This window comes from Pavona decussata, unplaced genomic scaffold, assembly GCF_977016875.1.
Source record: "Pavona decussata unplaced genomic scaffold, jaPavDecu1.1 SCAFFOLD_130, whole genome shotgun sequence".
Lineage (NCBI taxonomy): Eukaryota > Metazoa > Cnidaria > Anthozoa > Scleractinia > Agariciidae > Pavona > Pavona decussata.
The window spans coordinates 3,616,346-3,634,724 of record NW_028145544.1 but is presented as its reverse complement, the minus strand read 5'-3'; the positions used below and the strand labels follow the sequence as shown (position 1 = coordinate 3,634,724).

The 18,379-nt window shown below is 40.4% G+C and overlaps 3 protein-coding genes and 1 long non-coding RNA gene across 6 annotated transcripts in view; 2 read left to right on the top strand and 2 right to left on the bottom strand.

Annotated features, from left to right (window-relative positions):
- The window catches only part of LOC146468745 (coiled-coil domain-containing protein 152-like), a 53,875-nt gene that overhangs the window by 810 nt on the left and 34,686 nt on the right, over positions 1–18,379 (top strand). For all 3 annotated transcript variants that reach the window (XR_014867489.1, XM_085124538.1, XM_085124535.1), the window contains exons 2-3: positions 45–144; positions 288–374. Coding sequence is in view for 2 of the 3 variants with exons in the window: in XM_085124538.1 (XP_084980664.1) it covers positions 103–144; positions 288–374 (129 nt within the window). In the remaining variant the exon portion in view is untranslated. The remainder of the gene's footprint in view (positions 1–44; positions 145–287; positions 375–18,379) is intronic.
- On the bottom strand, positions 3,460–4,574 carry LOC146468750 (uncharacterized). Its single transcript, XR_014867496.1, has 2 exons — positions 4,515–4,574; positions 3,460–4,065 (listed from the first exon to the last, which is right to left on the bottom strand). It is a non-coding gene; the product is annotated as an uncharacterized LOC146468750 (long non-coding RNA).
- On the bottom strand, positions 5,236–6,978 carry LOC146468749 (uncharacterized). The gene is made up of 2 exons (XM_085124530.1): positions 5,901–6,978; positions 5,236–5,386 (listed from the first exon to the last, which is right to left on the bottom strand). The coding sequence occupies exons 1-2, from the start codon at positions 6,903–6,905 to the stop codon at positions 5,270–5,272; spliced, it is 1,122 nt and encodes a 373-aa protein (XP_084980656.1). The 5' UTR covers positions 6,906–6,978; the 3' UTR covers positions 5,236–5,269.
- Positions 9,451–18,341, top strand: LOC146468748 (E3 ubiquitin-protein ligase TRIM71-like). The gene is made up of 5 exons (XM_085124248.1): positions 9,451–9,528; positions 12,997–13,465; positions 14,708–15,196; positions 15,797–16,055; positions 17,053–18,341. Exons 2-5 carry the CDS (start codon positions 13,042–13,044, stop codon positions 17,870–17,872), a joined length of 1,992 nt encoding a protein of 663 aa, XP_084980374.1. The 5' UTR covers positions 9,451–9,528; positions 12,997–13,041; the 3' UTR covers positions 17,873–18,341.

Genomic DNA, 18,379 nt, shown 5'->3' with positions numbered 1-18,379 from the left:
ATGTAGGACTCATTCTTATAAACTTTCTGTTTGTTAATGTATAGGTGATATTGGCCTCCAGAACTGTTATTTAGAGCAAGGACACATGGTACAGTTGTTGATATGCGGGCTGTTGGATGTATCTTAGCTGAACTTCTCCTTCGGGTACGTAACATTCATGACATTAATACTTTACTTCTATCTTGGTCAGTATGTGACTTTTCTGTATCCTTGATTATTCACTGCCTTCAGTGTTAGCTCACTTAAGATATTTACATTGTTGTCTCATTTGTCTCATTTTTATTAAGGTTCCATTCTTACCTGGCCGCTCTGATTTAGACCAACTAAGCAAAATATTTGAAACTCTTGGTACGCCATCTGAGGAATCATGGCCGGTCAGTAATTACTTCAAAATATAGAAATCGCTGCTCAAAAACCCAATCTACTCTGCACACAGCTCATTCCAACATATTTACACTTCTTTTTTAGTGATTGAAGAAAAAGGCTTTAATCTTCTTGCTTAATTTTTCAGTTGTTTGTTGTTGTGGTCAGTCTACAGAAATTTTAGTAAGTAGAGACGACGGCAATGGCAACGAAAACATCGCTTGAAAATTCAAGGTCGCGTTTATACTTGTACTACTTTGTGATTATTCCAATTCGTTCCACTTGTAAGATGTGGCCGAACTATCCAGTAACAGAAGAGGTGGGAACGGCGTTCAAGTTGATACAGGGAATAAAATATTTACCGTTATGTGCTCACGGTCTCCACAAAACCTTAAATTTGGTCATTTCACGTTGTTGTTTGGCCGAGGACGGCGAAGAAAAGTATGAAAATTTATACCGCACGTGCATGGCCGTTGTTTTTTCTCATTAAATCCTATTGTTTTGTGACGTTCTCGTTGCCGTAGCCGTCAGGTAGCCTCCTAAACTCCCAATTTGTCAGAGAACGAGTGATACTCTCAGTTCTAATGCAAATAATGACATGTTTAGAAAGGTAAGCTAAATTAGGATATTTATAACACTAGGCCGAAAAATATAATTATGTGCATTTTGTGTTGCCAAAGAGTATTTTACGAATGAGGCTCTTAACTTTTATCTTGACCTTGATATATTAGTTCCTATCTCGGCTTAGGAATTACTAGCTGACAAATCTTCATTGAGTTTCTTTTTGGGTGCGCATGTCAGACCAAAGCTCCAATTTGCAAACTACAAAGGTAAAAATGTTTTATTAAATTGACCGCAGGAATGGCGCGGGGATCCAAAATTTGTTAGGGTGAAACATACAGATCCGCCTCTTGTTGATTACCAGGTTACAATATAACGATGGCATGGTCCCCGAAACGGCCGGCTTATTTCTTTTTTCCTAAGTTCCAAGTCAGACTGTGTTAGTTTTTGTGTTTAGCCTGAATAGGTTAGAATTTTTGTAGAGGCAAAGAGTGGTGAACTAGGTCGAAAAAGTAGTGAAGGACATGTTATGGACGTTAAAAATGGTTGGCTCCAAAAACCGACAAATCGCTGGTGTAATTTTAATGAATAAGCAAAAAACAGTTAGAATCCACTCAGTTTTTGAAATGTTGGAAGATTTGTTTCCTCGATTTACCACCAGGGGCGGTTATTTACTTCTGGTACCTCAAGGGAGGACACTTATCGTATTTGCAGTTCGCGGCATTTAAGACACCCAATTTTACAAGGAGTATAGGAAGCCTGGTACTGTTCTATGCATTCTGTTTTCCTTCTTATTTTAACGTTTCAATCCGAAACACAATGCGCGTATAGCCCAGATTGTTGGTCAGGTTACAAGTGTAAACGATTTGTTAAATTGGCCCCTAATTTTGCAAATGAGGCATAGGAACATTCGGGAGATATATATTAAGGCTGTTGCTTTCTTTCTTTATCATACGTTGCTTTTAGCTATAACAAAGGTTGAAAGGCTGGTTTTCCTAAAACGAGCCGAATCATGATTGCAAAACATCGTACACTATTGTCAACTTGTTCTTCCAGCCAAAGTCCGCAGCAATATTTGAAAATATGTTTTCGGTTTGTCTCATGTTCAGAAACTCCAATTTGCCAAAGTTGACGCACAAAAGGAAATCGCCACACTGAAGGGCAAGGTTGCCGAACTTGAAAGAAAGCTCTCAGCACAACAGATGCCGACTGCAAAGAGAAAGAGGTTTTAACGTTTTTACTGCTTTGGGACTCATTGTTATAACAATAATTATTTGCAATGCAATTGAAAGATTTGCATGCGTGATGTTCATTTTCTGTTATGCAAAGAACGCATAGCATTCACTGAGAACGTGAACATCTCTTTTAGTTACTTTATAGTTTAATAATGTCACGAAAAACAATGATTTATCGGTGAATAATTTAAAGTGGTTAATTGTACCCAGACCCTCTCAGTTACAGTGGTGTAGGAATAAGTACAGATAGTTTATGTAAGAGCCACGTCATTAGATGTCGCCAGTAAATGAACCTTGACGTTGCTGCTAGTTGGCTAACTAGTTTAGGACTGAAAGAAAGTCAACTCTAGCCTTGCTTTCACTCAAAGACCAGGTCACTGAAAACACGTCTACAAAATGGGCTATTCAAGTCCGTCATGTCTAAATGTCAACGCTTAAAATTGAAAGCTTTTTGAAAGGTTTAACATGAATCACACTACAGTCGAACCTCTTTATTACGGACACCAAGGGGACAGGAATAAGTGTCCGTATTATAGAGGTGTCCGTTTTAGAGAGGTAGAATTTATATGGATTTCGGTTTCTCAGGGATCAAGTGAACTGACCGTAATAGAGAGGTGTCCGTATTAAAGAGATGTCCGTAAGGAGAGGTTTCACTGTATTTATTTTCCTTACGATATACCCGAGGAACCGAAGTTCGCAGTCGAGTTTCGTATCAAGTAGCAGACTCTCAGTTGGTTCAATGACATCACCGCGCACAGTCATGTCGCTGTCGTGTTAAGTTTTCTACGCAGTCCGATCATCCTTGCAGAAATTTGAGTCATTTATATTTTTAGCTGATTAGATCTTTTACAGATCTTGCGTATACCTGCAGCATTTTAGTTGTGCGGTTCCTTGCTTATTGTTTAATAATATAAAGACCCGCCTAAACCACCTGGAAACTAAGCTGATTATGGCGTTCATGGACTGATTATTTCCGGTTTTGTACGAATTGAATTACATTCCCCGCGGCTAAAATGCTACGATTGTAACTAATATTCGTCCGTGTCTTCAGCGACAGCATCTGCGCTGCCGCCACAGCGATAAAGTTATAATTATACAGTTAATTGTCGTGGTGGATTTTAAGACGCTGTAAGAAGGATCGTTCTCTGGAAAAGTTATAACTTCCATCAGCTTTGCATATGATTGAGAGTAAGCAACACTCAAATTTAAGGTCAAAGAATTGTTTATTGTAAATTATGTGAGTAGTCGCAGAACTTCTTCTTTGTAAAGGTATTTAACTGTAAAATCTTTTCTCATTAAGAACATAGGCTTCCTTTGGTAACTGATTGCTGTGCTAAGAGCACAAATTTTGTGCGAATGCGTCAATTTGCATTTATTAGCAATGTTGCACCCAAGAAATAAACCCTACACAATACATTGGAATCTATTTTCTGTAACAATTTTCAAGAAAAGAAAAGAGGTGCTCGTCTTTTTTAAGGTTTCCTTAAAGTGGCGACTGAAAAACGTTCAAAAGAATAGTTCTATATGAGCACTCTTCATTCCTTTACTAAAAATCCAAGGAGTTGGAAACGGCCCGGCGTAAAATTGATTTATCCAATACCGTGCTCTAAAGCTTTAATTCATCCGACTCTGAGCCGAACATGCCGTTATGAAGTATAGTCCAGCTAGTTGCTGAGATGCATATTTCTAATCAATTCGCCGCCATTGTTTTTTGATATGGAAAGTGAAACTTCGTCGGTTCCCCCGCACGCAGTAGCGAGCTATGGACTTCGCTAATTTGTCGTCACTGCCATAGAAGGTGACGCGTCGGTTCCCCCGCACGCGGTAGCAAGAGGCATCGGTTTCCACTCAAGAAATACGTAAACAGTTCCCTGTTCACCATCATTAAGTTATCTCGAAGAAGGACCTGGGGACGAATAGAATGAAGGGTAAAAATAGGTAAACAAGAGGTACATGTGTTCACAGCTCGGCATTTTTTATTCTTTTACGTATTTAAAAACATGAGTGCTAGCAAAGAAGACAGTTACACGTGCATAATATTTGTTAAGTTGTTCCAATTTGGACTGAGTGAAAAAATTGTAAGACAATTCAGTCAATATTTCAATTTTAGAAAACAATGCATTTATAGCACCAACGGATGTGCAACTTCTGTTAGCTCTCATTTGAGACAGTTCGAAAGCTAAAGGTTTGTTTTAAGTACGTCACCAACAGAGAAAATAGGAAAACAATATGGAGAAATCCCGAGTTTGAGGTCCCTCTAGCTTTCTGACCATGACCTCGATTTGTTTCATGGTAATCCCTTATTTCAAATCCACATGCACTCTACAGTCTTCTAAAATTGTGTGTAAAACTAACCTGATTCTCTTTGGATGTGAAGTAATCCTGTCCTGTTATCTTCATATCATAGTCTCCTTTCACGATACTTGTGGCTTGTAGCTCTCCCAGCTCCCACACAAGCCCAGGCAGCACCTACTCTGTGATTTCCCCAGTCTCCATCTTTACTTGTGAAAGGGCCTTTTGAAACTTAAGCAGTAGAGCACTGTTTATAAGAAAATCGTTGAGCTGGAATGAGAGTACGTCATTTCTGAGGCATGGCTCCAGGACAATTAAGCCAGAACCCCCCTCGCTCAACCCCCTCCAAGCATAAATCAGTTTTTATCTTGGAATATATATCAATAATAACAAATAACAATAATGCAATTTGTATTGCGCAAATCTCATGAAAGTGTTCAAACACGCTTAATACTAATAGATAAAAATGCTAAACGAGACAAAACTAAGTAAAGCAATTATTACAGTTGCACTTATTGGATACAGGATGACCGTAACCAACTCAACACGTTATGAATATTATATATGAGATCGTTGAATCTCCCAAAATTGTACGAAAAACCTGCTAAGACAGGCATTGGAAATGAAAATAAAAAAAAATTGTACTTTACCTTCCTGTAAGACGGCAATTTGTCACCATTCTGAAATTGGCTTCCTTCGGTTCATCGTCAGACCCGTTGCGATAAGAATTCTGTTTGTCTGTACATGTAGGGTATGTTTTTTTTCAATTTTTTCTCTTTTTATGTTTTTTTTTTTTAATTTTTTTTTATTTATTTTTTTTAGTGTTGGGGGGAGGGGGGAACAGCAGCGGAACTGTTGTCTTTATCCGCGCTACTGCAGCAACAAAATAAATGTTTCTTGACCCATCTTTTAAATCTTTGAAAACGACTTCTTGGCTGAAAAAGATAAAAGAAAAAGCTAACTGACATAGGATCCTAACAATATACAACAATAACAGAGAGAACATTATAATATTGAAGAAGCAGAAAATGGAATCGAATCCATCCTCGTGGGAGAAACAGATAGGAGCCTTTAAGCACAATTTCGACGAGCCCGTGGTTCGTCGAAGTCGAAGTTGTGTCGTTAATAGGTCGCTCATCTTCAAAACATTGTACCATTGCTACTAAAGACTATTTCGGGAAAAATTAAAATTTAATTTGATGGCCATAAATGTGATGAGTAGCGTAACTCAAGGTTTTTGTGAAGTGGAGGCCCCGGGAACGAAGAGAAAATTTTTTAACGAGATCCAAAAGAGCTTCTAGCCATCTGTGAGTGATTTTCTTTGATAATAAGATGGGGACCGGGGTCCCCCATATGTGCCACTTGACAACTATACATGTTAACACATAAAAAAACACGGCGATGGTCGGAAAGAAATATTATTATACTCGTATCATTTCTTCAACTTACCTTGCTTGTTGATTTTCCTGTCAGCGATTCATTAATAGACAGATGGGCACTACCTGCAGACTCAGTATCGATGTTTTCAATCACGCATAGAGCTTCATTATCTTGCACGAGTAAAGCTTGGTTCCCTGATTCACAAGGAGCTTTCACCTCGGAAACGCAAAGCATTTGATTATCAGCCATATAAAGACGTTTATCCTTTGAAAGGCATGTAGCTTCAATCTCTGGCAGGCAAAGTGCTTTAACTTCTGTCGAGCATGGGATTGGCTGAGCATCAGCCACGCAGAGACTTTTATCCTTTGAAAGGCATGTAGCTTCAATCTCTGGCAGGCATAGTGCTTTAATTTCTGTCAAGAATGGGGTCTGAGTATGAGCCACGTATGGAGTGTTATCCGCAGATGAGCATGGAGCTTTAATAGCTAACACACGTGGGACTTGAATTGCTGACATGTATGGAACCTTGTGATTGGCGTTAGCTCCAACAAACGCATCCCAAGGACAATTGATCCGGATGAAAAGCGGGCTCTGACGGGATTGGATGGTTGGCATGTTGGGGGAGATGGCTGACCAGCCTTCGGGAGGGAGGGTCGCGGTAAGCGGAGATGGTTTTTCTGCAGGGGTGGCTTGCGTAGGATTTCCCTCCCCTTGACCTTGACAAATTACAAATGGTTCATTGCAACCGCCCTGAATCCAGTACGCATAATTGAGAAGAAACGTGTAGTTATTGTACAAAGCACAATATTCTTCATACATGCCTCTCCCGAGGATGAATGCCGACTCGAGAGTTTCTTTTAACTGTTTGTTTTTCTCTTTTAAAGAAGAATATAAACTTTCAAGATTGGTGAAGTTTTCTCTTTCCGTGTTTAGTTTGTCCACTGCTTTTGTCAGTGCCTCCTTCCATTGTTCGTCTCGTTTTTTCAAATTTTCAAGATCCTTTTTAAGGCCGTTTCCATACGCCTGCCACTCCAGAAGTTTGTCATAACATTCTTGTGCTTGGCTCCTCTGCATGTTGCTGTCTTCATGCAGCCAACCTCTTTCATTAAGTAGGCTTTGAATTTCGCCATGTTGATGCTCTATTACTCTGATGAGCTCTTCTTAAGTATATGAAAATATTTCGCTAGAAGCCATGGTCATAGGAGAAAATCCCGGTTTGTAATGTCTCTCTTGTAAAAAATTAAGGATAATTACTTACAAAATCGTTTCTCTACTGCACCCTTGTGGCATAAGAAACTTAAACTTATAATAGTACGACGTTAAAGCAATTTTATAATAGAGGTTGGTAACGATACGATACTTGTTGAAATTTCAAGTTGCACGGACGGTTAAATAACGTGTAACATTAGCTGCCATTCACCGCGAATAAATTCTTATTTGAATCATATTTGCCTTTCTGCAACATTTTTCAAGTTTCAGGAGAAAACTTTAAGTTTCCTTTCTTATTTGTTAATTAAACGTTTGACAATACGTTTAAAGGACAGAGTCGTTATTACGTGTCGTTTCGCAACTTCAGTCATGTTTTCGTAAGACAAATTGAATGGTCTTGTAATGTGTGACATAAATCCGTGCAACTTGCAGAGATATTATTGGATGCATGCATCGTTTCCGAGTTTTTAAAAGGGACATATCTAGACGGTAACGCAGCTTTTTCCTTTCCTCTCTTGAAATTTTTCATCTTTTCGTTAATTATAACAAAAGGAATTAAATTTCCTAAGTCACTTATGTGTTACTATGGGTAACCAATTTCACGCGCGTTTTGTCAAGTAATCTAATAAATAAATAACGCAACTGAAATTATTTCCTTATTTTATGAATATACCGTTTGGTTACCGTTTAATATCGTAACGGGCAAATTAAGTTCACAATCGTGAGTTTTTAAAACTTTGCTATAGCAATTGTGTAATTTCACACGGGAAATTACATTTCGCGCCAAATTTTTTTGTCACCCACGATAATTAGTAGCAAAGTATCAAAGCAAACGCCATTTTTATACCTTGAGTGCAAATCGGTTTCTGAGGTGATTTAGGCCTTTTGACTAGACAGAAAACATATATTCTCTGGCATGAACCGCTTGATCCCTAAGATTAACTTATAATTTTTGTGACGGGGCCTTTACGAAGGGTGAAAAAAGTGTGCAATTCCTCGCAATCTACTTTTTGTTTTAGAAAACGTTCAATACGTATCTTACCTTGTATTGCAGCTAGCTTTTCTTAACAAAAATATCAAATCTTCAGTGGTGGAAAAATAATTTTTCAAGCTTTTGCGGCGTAATAAAACTTCCCGCGAAACGAGAAAAGTTTCAGTTGTTATAGTGATGATTTCTTACGTCATAATAGACAAACGTAATTATTCAATTTGCACTGCGCGCGCTATTAGTAGTAGAAAACGATTCGAACTGTAATAATTTTAATTATTTGAAAATGAAAGAGTCGTATGCGTGATATTTATTTTCTGTTGTGAAAAGTGACGTTTTAGGGTAAATGTAGACACCCGTGTGACGGCAAGAGGAGCGGAAGATTTTACCGTTAGTAATTAGAAGATATAGAATTCATAGCAATCTGATTTTGTGCACGTGATAGTCACGTAAAACGTGTAACTTCATCACGTGTAGAAACCTGTCCCATAATGCACTCTGCACTAGAGACAATTTATGACTGTTGTAAGCAGACAGCCGATAATAGCAAGTGGACCTGCTGGTATTTACATTCATGAGTTGAACGCACGTAATTGTAGTTCGTTCGCTATCAAGTAAATTAACTCGTTAGATTTTTGCGAGCACGAGTTTTAAATTTTTGTATGCGCGCGTGGGTAGTTTGTCCGTTATCAAGTTAATTTCGTTTTCTTTGTACTTAATTTTACCTTCGCTGTCAATGTCAAGAGCATTTGTGTTCTGGCCGCCCATTGGCGGATTAAAGAATCTTTGTATCTCTTGTTCTGACAGATGACATGTGTTCATCTTGAAAAATTTGTGCGAAAATTGTTGTATTTAGAGTACGCAAGTTAGGCCTGGTTTACACGTACGACGCGAACATAAGCACAAGGGTGTTCACACGTGCCATAAACATGCATAAGCATAAGGTTACATACGCAAACGCAGATGCATAAAAATTTGCTGCCGCCATTTTGCAAATGTCAAAGCATGAGTAACTGGAATGTACACGAACAACTTGTCACTGTTTTTCAGTGTCCTTTCCTTGTGCTTGTGGTTTTACTTGCGTCGTTGCGTCGTACGTTTAAACCGGGACGACGCAAGCATAAGCACAAGGCGCTTTTGCTTGCGTCTTACCGGTTTACACGTAGGTTTCTTGTGCTTATGCTTGTGTTTATGCTTGTGTTTGCGTGGTACGTGTAAACCAGGATTTAGGCATTGAGCCAACGCAAAGGTCGGCGTCAGGCGTCGGTTTTTTTAATTGCTTTTGAAAGCCTCCGAAATCCCATGGGCGACAACATAATCATGACGACAAAAGCGCTTTCTATTGTTTTTTTGTCGGTTTGGTGACTAAATTACTTGATTTGAATGTTTATGGTTATTGTTGGTGTTGTTTGACTTTCGTAGACACGAGAGAACCCAAGCACTGACTCGAAGTTTCAACTGTGAACTGGTTGTCGTTTTGGAAAACTGACCCTTGGAAAGGTAAGCGTAGAATAAGATCTAGAATATGCATTGTTTGCGGATACTTTAATGTTTAAGGAACGCACTACTCAGAACATCTCGAGATAAAGGTCGTTTGAAAACGCAGTATTAAGCAAAATATGCGAAAAAATTCCTTCTAACATAATGTGATTTTTGAAGCGACTCGTGCGTTCCATTATTGTGGTCGTGGAAGCGAGATGTCCCGCTTCCACTGCTTATGGCGATAGAAGCGAAACATCTAGCTTCTATGACCACAATAAATAAACATTTTTCCGGTGAAAGAAGCGAGTTGTTTCGCTTCCTACAACCAATGGGCGACAAGAAGCGAAACGTCTCGCATCCACACTTACAATAAATAAACAGTTTTGTCGGGTGAAAGAAGCGAGTTGTTTCGCTTCCAACAACCAATAGGCGACAAAAAGCGAAACGTCTCGCATCCACACTCACAATAAATAAACAGTTTTGTCGGGTGAAAGAAGCGAGTTGTTTCGCTTCCAACAACCAATGGGCGACAAGAAGCGAAACGTCTCGCATCCACACTCGCAATAAATAAACAGTTTTGTCGGGTGAAAGAAGCGAGTTGTTTCGCTTCCAACAACCAATGGGCGACAAGAAGCGAAACGTCTCGCATCCACACTCACAAGAAATAAACAGTTTTGCCAGGTGAAAGAAGCGAGTTGTTTCGCTTCCTACAACCAATGGGCGACAAGAAGCGAAACGTCTCGCATCCACACTCGCAATAAATAAACAGTTTTGTCGGGTGAAAGAAGCGAGTTGTTTCGCTTCCTACAACCAATGGGCGACAAGAAGCGAAACGTCTCGCATCCACACTCGCAATAAATAAACAGTTTTGTCGGGTGAAAGAAGCGAGTTGTTTCGCTTCCAACAACCAATGGGCGACAAGATAAATAAACTCGCAATAAATAAACAGTTTTGTCAGGTGATAAAAATTCGCGCATTAGTTTTGCAGTGGTTGGGTGAAGCCTGGGCACTAGATGCTAAGGTACTCTTCGAGTCGAGATTGCACGTGGTTTCATCCTGTTCCGTTCGTGGAGATATATGCCGACTTAATGCGCCCTATTTGTACCACGACTGTAATGAGCAAAGCCTTTCTTATATATTCAGGTAAGGTAGCTTATTTTTTCCCTCTTTAATATCTTCAAGCCGGACAAGATAGACTTGAAAAAGCCCCTTCAGTGTAAACCTACAACCTAAATTGGAATGGTTTAAGAATCGTACATGTCTGCTAAACTTTAAACTATGTTGAAAATTCGATAGGCTATATATATGAACTGAAACAGTTCAGTTTTTAATTTGCTTTGCACAATCGTGAAATGAAGTGCTCCAGTTAACTCGAGTTAATAGCCTATATGGACTGGTTCAAGCGGATGTTCGCTTAGTATATCATTCCGATTTAGATTACAATTGCATTGAAGTCGTTAGGTCACCGTTGTTCAGATTGGACCGTTCAGGGCATGTTTACAAGGTGGTTGGGCGACCAATCGGCAACTCTATTTCGCGGGATAATTTGTTTCTAGGTCACAACGTCAAAGTGTAAGCGGCCGTTCAAATTGGGAAGGCTCTAGTTAGGCGAAATACTAGTTGCGGAACCGTGAAGTATAAGCCTTCCTTATATGACTTTGCAAACATAGTTTTAGTGGACAAGCATTAGCCTTTTCTTGTTATGATTGCTATCTAATTACATAGATATGTTTAAAGTTAGATGATTTTTTTGTAAATTGGGAACTATTTAGGTTAACAGACATATTTACCATGCTTAATTGAGTTAATGGCATGTTTGGTGTTATATTCGAAATACATTTGAGTAGCAATACACTGAGGTTAACTCAAGAGAACACAAAATTTAGAGAGATTATCTCCTCACTCGCATGTCTCTTTTTACCTTTTGGTTGAGACACATTAAGTATATTGATTTATATTTACGAGTTTTATAATAACATCCTTATATTTTGCATGCTTTAGAGTACTTTAACATTTTACATTCAGTGATTATGAGTCATTAAGAGTGATTACGTTTTAAAAAAAGAAAACATTTTATGGAGTTTAATAACGCAACGTGATATGTACCACACGTGACAGAACTATCAGCCTGATTCACGTAATCAAATATTTAGAACTTAAGTCTCTCTAACTTTCATCTGTTCCTATTTTGATCGGACAGCCAGCAAGAACTTTGGATCCCTTGGGTTCCAACAAGAACACTAAGCTATTTCTCTTAAGGTGTTTACGAGTATTCAGTAAGTTAATATCTTTCTTTATGTCAGCTCCCACAAAAGCTCTGTCAATACAGATCACGTTCCATGAAGGACATGAACGTACAACAAGCGCGGTGATTGGTATTCAAATGATTTATACGCATTTCTCCGTGAAGTTTTAACATGATTTAATTTTGGGTAACCGCCATCGCTATGTACTTGAAGATGACGCGCATTATGAACCAATCACAGCGCTCTGTGTGGATGTGCGCGCCGCGTTGTTTAACAAGCAAAGCGTTTGAGAGTTCAGTTGTCAACATCCATTAAAGCTCCTAAAGACGAAAACGAGTTCCTGTCTTTCACGAAACCAAGCCGAAAACTATTCCTCGTCTTGTTTTACCTTGGAAAAATATTGCTCTTGCCCCTAAGAGTCATTGAATGCGGGACGTTTCGCTTCTTGTCGCCCATTGGTTGTTGGAAGCGAAACAACTCGCTTCTTTCACCCGACAAAACTGTTTATTTATTGCGAGTGTGGATGCGAGACGTTTCGCTTCTTGTCGCCCATTGGTTGTAGGAAGCGAAACAACTCGCTTCTTTCACCTGGTAAAACAGTTTATTTATTGTGAGTGTGGATGCGAGACGTTTCGCTTCTTGTCGCCCATTGGTTGTTGGAAGCGAAACAACTCGCTTCTTTCACCCGACAAAACTGTTTATTTATTGCGAGTGTGGATGCGAGACGTTTCGCTTCCTGTCGCCCATTGGTTGTAGGAAGCGAAACAACTCGCTTCTTTCACCATGCAAAAATGTTTATTTATTGTGAGTGTGGATGCGAGACGTTTCGCTTTTTGTCGCCTATTGGTTGTTGGAAGCGAAACAACTCGCTTCTTTCACCCGACAAAACTGTTTATTTATTGTGAGTGTGGATGCGAGACGTTTCGCTTCTATCGCCATAAGCAGTGGAAGCGGGACATTTCGCTTCCACGACCACAATAATGGAACGCACGAGTCGCTTCAAAAATCACATTATGTTAGAAGGAATTTTTTCGCATATTATGCAAACCGTTAATTTGTTTATATAATTGACAGTATTAAATAAAGAGTGCACTCCTCACGAATCGAAGAATTCGATGAAAGATACTCTTTAGAAAAACTTATGACAACTGGTAAGGATATTTTTTGTCCACTTGAAAAATAAAAAAACGAAATTGTTTATTTAACATTTAACGTTCTTTTGAATTGGTCACCAATCTAGATTTACTGGATCAACATAAACCTCGAAGAAAGAGAAACCAATACGATGGAACAAGACGATGTCGTTTCGAACATCAAAACGAACTTGACTTGTCAAATCTGCGACAAGTTATTCCTAGATCCCCGGATACTGCCTTGTCTCCATACATTCTGCTGTCAGTGCGTCGAATCATTGGTTCGTAGTCGACCTTTGAAAGATAAAATGCTTAAGTGCCCCAGTTGTCAACTGGACTCAGGGCTCGATAGCCGTGCGTCCGTGAGAAAGCTTCCTGCAAACTCTCTTCTCGTGTCGCTGCTCGATCTGTTGCTTATTCAAGAAGGAGAAGCTGTTGGGTGCGACATTTGTGATGCTAGTGAGGAGTCACCAGCCCATGTTCGTTGTAGAGAATGTTCGGTGTATCTTTGTGAATTGCACGAGGAGGCACATAAGAGAGCCCGGGATACGAAGCCACACGTGCTTCTGTCCTTAGGTAAGTTCAACCGCGTTTTTTATTCTTTATATGCCGAAAATTTTCAGATACGACCACTCGGAGAAAATATACACACACAACGGACCGCTCACTTGTTCGCGATTCTGTTTATTTATTTATTTATTTATTTATTTATTGATTGATTGATTGATTGATTGATTTATTTATTTATTTATTAGCTCTACCATATAAGAGAAATTTTATTGTTTCACACCTGATTGACACACTCTAAACGGCAAATTGTGTCCTATATATTCCGTCCAAACTTCCACCCATCCTGTTAACCACACAGCCTGTCAGACAGCCGACCAGCCATTCACTGATGTATGTAGTTTAGTCAGTCAGTCGGTCAGCAAGTCAGGGTCAGTGAGTTAGTAGACCAGCCATGAAGCAAGTCCGCAAGTCAGTCAGCCCTGTATTCAGCTTGTCTGTCAGCCAACAGCAATCCATCACGTCAGTCAGCCGACCAGGGCCCAGTTGCTCGAAGCATGGTTAGCGCTAACCCGGGTTGAATGCCATGACAACCTATAGGTTTTAATACCTCTTAACCAATGGTTAGCGCTAACCATGCTTCGAGCAACTCAGCCCAGGAAGTCAGTCAGTCAGTCAGTCAGAGCAGTTTGGACAGAAACAGTCCATCAATTAGTTTAGACATTCAGTCAGTCAGTCAGTCAGTCAGTCATTAGTGAGCCAGACAGTTAGGCCGGTCCGGAAAGATAGACATTCACTTAGTCGGTCAGTCAGTCAGTCAGTCAGTCAGTCAGTCAGTCAGTCAATCAAGCATGCAAGCAGTCAGCTAGTCAGACAACTAGCCAGCATGCCAGCCAGTTAGGCACTCGGTCAGCCGGTTAGACAGACAGTCAGTCAGTCGTTTAGTCGGACAGTTGGACAGTTAGTTAGTCAGTCTGTAAACCAAACAGAGCGTGTTTTATAGAAACTATTCCGGAACAAAAATACTGGATCAGCAGGGATTTGCTGAAGCAAAGGCATATAAAAATCCAGGAAAGCAGTATTCGTTTTGAAAGTAGTCCGTTTATAGAATGAATGGATGGAATAGCCACAATTTCATTATTTGGGAATGTGATCAGTACTCGGAATCTAGAGCCTCAGAATCTTAGATTCTAGTAGTTTTGGAACTTCTTATTTATGTTTCAGAACAAGATTACAAAAATAAGTAGATTAATCTTAAAAGAATACGACTTTGGAAAGCTTATTTTATATACTGAAATTCCTGCTTTTTAGAGCACTTGAAAACCATGTCTCTCAAGGAACTGAACCGGCCGAATTTCTGCACAACTCATCCAGAAGAAAAACTGGCGTTATTCTGCGACACGTGTAATATGAGCATCTGTCGCAACTGCGCGTTGATCGACCACAAGAGACACGACACACAATTCCTTGAGGACGCCTACTCCAAGCTGCGACCAAGACTTTCAGAGTTGTTAGACCAAACAAAGAGCGTGTGCATCAAGTTGGAAAACGCCATACCAATGCTGGACTGGATGTTAGCTCGGGTAAATTTGAAAGCTGATGGTGTGTTGAAGGACATTGAAGACAGTATCAATGCTAAGATCAAGGCTTTGGAGCAGCGGCGAAGCGAGCTGCGATCTGCAGTGGAATTGGTCCGGATAAACAGAAAGACGTCTTTGGAAATGCAAAGGCGAAGACTGCAAGCCTCCAGAGATACCCTGCGAGTATCGTGTCACTTTGTCAAGAGAGTTCTCGAAGAAGGTAATACAGAAAATTTTCAACAATTATTTTTTCCTGGCCAAGTCTAGGATGCCCAGTATATATTACGCAACCCCCTCCCCCCTCTCCACTGGTGGACTCACGTCTTCAGATAGTTGAGCGTGGTTTATCAATACATGCTAATATTGACAAACTTCTGTAATACCAGACACATCATGTCCAATTTGTGTCTAAGTAAAGACATTTTCCACTTGTACGCGCCTTAGTTTAGACCACAAGTAGTCTCATTGTTTTCGTCAGGAGTAGTTTTATTAAAAGCCAGCGAAACGCGAGCGCGCGAAAGTCATCACCTACGAGAGGAGACGACGCGAGTGAGGCGATTTTTCTCTCGCGTGCACACGTTTCGCTGGCTTTACTACTCCTGCGAACAAGTACATTAGTCGTAGTCTGCCACAGTTATTCGCGCATCGCGGGAAAAGAGACACGAAGGCTGCGCGCAGCCTACTGTATTGAGAGGTACAATTAAGCTTGGAAATCTTTCTTAGAAAGCAAAAGTTATTAGCCAAATTCTACTCACGAATTCTAGGCTGCTATTGCCGGCTTTAATTCTATACTTATCAGTGAACACCTTCTGATCCGCAGGCGATTCAGTTTACCTGCTATCCGCCAAAGATCTTATGTCGGAGAGACTAGAGTTCCTTGCCACTCAACATTACGAGCTGCATGCGCGAGAAGACCACGCGATCAGGTTCTGTGCGGAGAACGAGACGCTACAGCAACTGATAGAGTCGTTTGGATCAATAGACGCTTCATACGCACACTACTCTACGACAACAGTTGAGGGGCGTGGCCTTAAAGAGGCATCTCTCGACCAACCCGCTTATTTCACAGTGGTAACCAGGTCTGTAACGGTGCAATTCTAGTTTCCAGAGCTGCGCGGTCCTCTTAGTTGTGAAAGCGTGTGTACGAGATGCAGTTTGCAGTTTTCGATCGTGCTCACGCCCTGTCAAGTAGGAGGGACGTGCTGTTCTAGAACTAGTTTATGTTTTAAGTTGTACCTGTATACAGTTAGCCTCCCACTCAGTCGTTTTTAGGGGACTCGTATTAGGGAGGAGGTGATACGAGTCCCCTGAAAATGACTGCGTGGAAGGCTAGTATACAGTTGGGGTGACAGGCAGACAATATTAGGTAAAAATATTATAAAAGAATGTTATGAAACTGGGGGCTCCAGTTTTAAAAGCTAGTTTCGGGTAAGCTTATCCTGAACTGAGTTAATTACGAAGGAAAGTTTAGGCACTTAGGGATGGCGCGTCAGTGAGAGCACTCGTCCCGTCCATTCTGGCTGGGTTCGATTCTCAGACTCGGTGTCCGATTAAGTTGATTTTGCTATTTGGTTCGGCTCATTCTTCTTCTTAAAAATTATTCTATAAGTACTCAAATTTTCCCCTCCTTTAAAAAAACCGCGTGTCAAGTGCTCTAACAGAAGTCCATGCTCTCCTCGCTCCTGAACAATCGTATAAAACAGGCCTTTTTGCAGTCTTCCTTCCCCAGTCTTCTTTGCCACACAGTCAAATGTGAAAAGCTCGGTTACTTCGATAAACGCCAAGAGACCTAGGAACGAGGTTGGCCTTTTTGCAGTAATCAGAGGGTAGCTTGATCCGGGTAGCCCCAGCCATGTTTGTTTTTTTTTTCTGCTCATGACCCTAGTTTTGTATTTAACTTGAGTTATACTTAGTTCATTGTGTCATAGTTAGTAGAGGGGTGCCCCCTCCATTAATAATGATTGCGTTAAGCGCCTTTACTCTTATAAGAGATGAGTTAGTTTTAATTTTTGATATCCCTCACAAGCATTTTCATCTCCGTGATAATTGACCTTGATGTCAAATGTTTCTTTTTAGGGACAGAAAAGGACGGCCTATCACCTGTGAAAGCGGGGACTTCAATGTTCAGGTTCAAGCCCCGGATGATACCGTAATCGTTACCGATGTGACTGCACAGAATGGCGGGAAGCATAGCGTTAGCTACACCCCTTCGGTACCAGGCCCCCATCTAATTCAAGTTACCATCCGGGGTTTTCCTATGAATGAAAGCCCGTTTGCAGTGCATGTCCCGTATGAGACACGAGAGTACAAAGATATGAATGAACCGCAGCTGGTAATAGGAAGTCCTGGGGATGAGTCGGGACAGTTGAAAGGAGCTAGAGGAATAGCAGTTGATAAGGACAACAGAATCATTGTTTGCGACAGAAACAATTTTCGCGTCCAAGTGTTTGATTCTTCAGGCGAGTTTGGAAAGAAAGGAACGAATGATGGCGAATTTCGAGGTGGACCTCTATGCGTTGCTGTCAACGAAGACGGAAAGATCTTCATTTCCGATTGGGGTGGAGCTTCAGTTCAAGTGTTTGACTCAAGAGGAGAGTTCGTAAAGAAGTTTAAGGCTCCCGAGGGAGATCCCGAAACCCGCGGCAAATTCAGCCACGTGGCTATGGGCGAGGAAGGGCGTGTCTATGTTGCCGATTGTGAGAAGAGGGTTATCTATGTGTTTGACAGCTCCGGGGAATATTTGTTGCATTTTAAGGCAGGGTGTTTGGACGATGACGATGGCCTTCAGAGAAAGATTTACGGCATTGTGACAAATAGCAGAGGTAACTTAATAGAGAGATTTAGAGTCGCTTTTACGGTAAACCGCAAACGTGAGATTCGCGTGTATGTTTCTTGAAAAAACGAGAACGTAGATGAGCATAGTGTTGTACCCAATTCAGATCCCCGGGGTTAAGATTCTTTATTTATTGCATTTGCATTATAATGTAGCATTCACATTTAAATGATAAGGAAAAACTTAGAACCAAACATTTTATGCCCAAAGGATTTGAGTTGGGTACAGCATTGCGTTAGCCGAACACTATTATGACCTTTTCTCAGTCAATTTCACGGAGAAACTGAAAACAGCGAGAGGCAAATGTATGGTAAACATGGTCACGTGTTCACTTCTGCCGTTTGCCGTAAACGAAAAACTAAATCTTTCTAATATTTTGAAAATTTTGGTCATGAAAGCAATTTTTGTCTTTAATTTTGCGCTTGCAGGGTCACTAGTCTTGCGATGCAGTTGCAAAGCCCTATCGATGTTTCTTCCTACCGTATTACCATGGATCAAGTTTTTGTCCTTTACATCTAAATTTGTTTAAATGCATGAGGAAAACAGAAAGGTTTAAGTTGTTCTTAAATT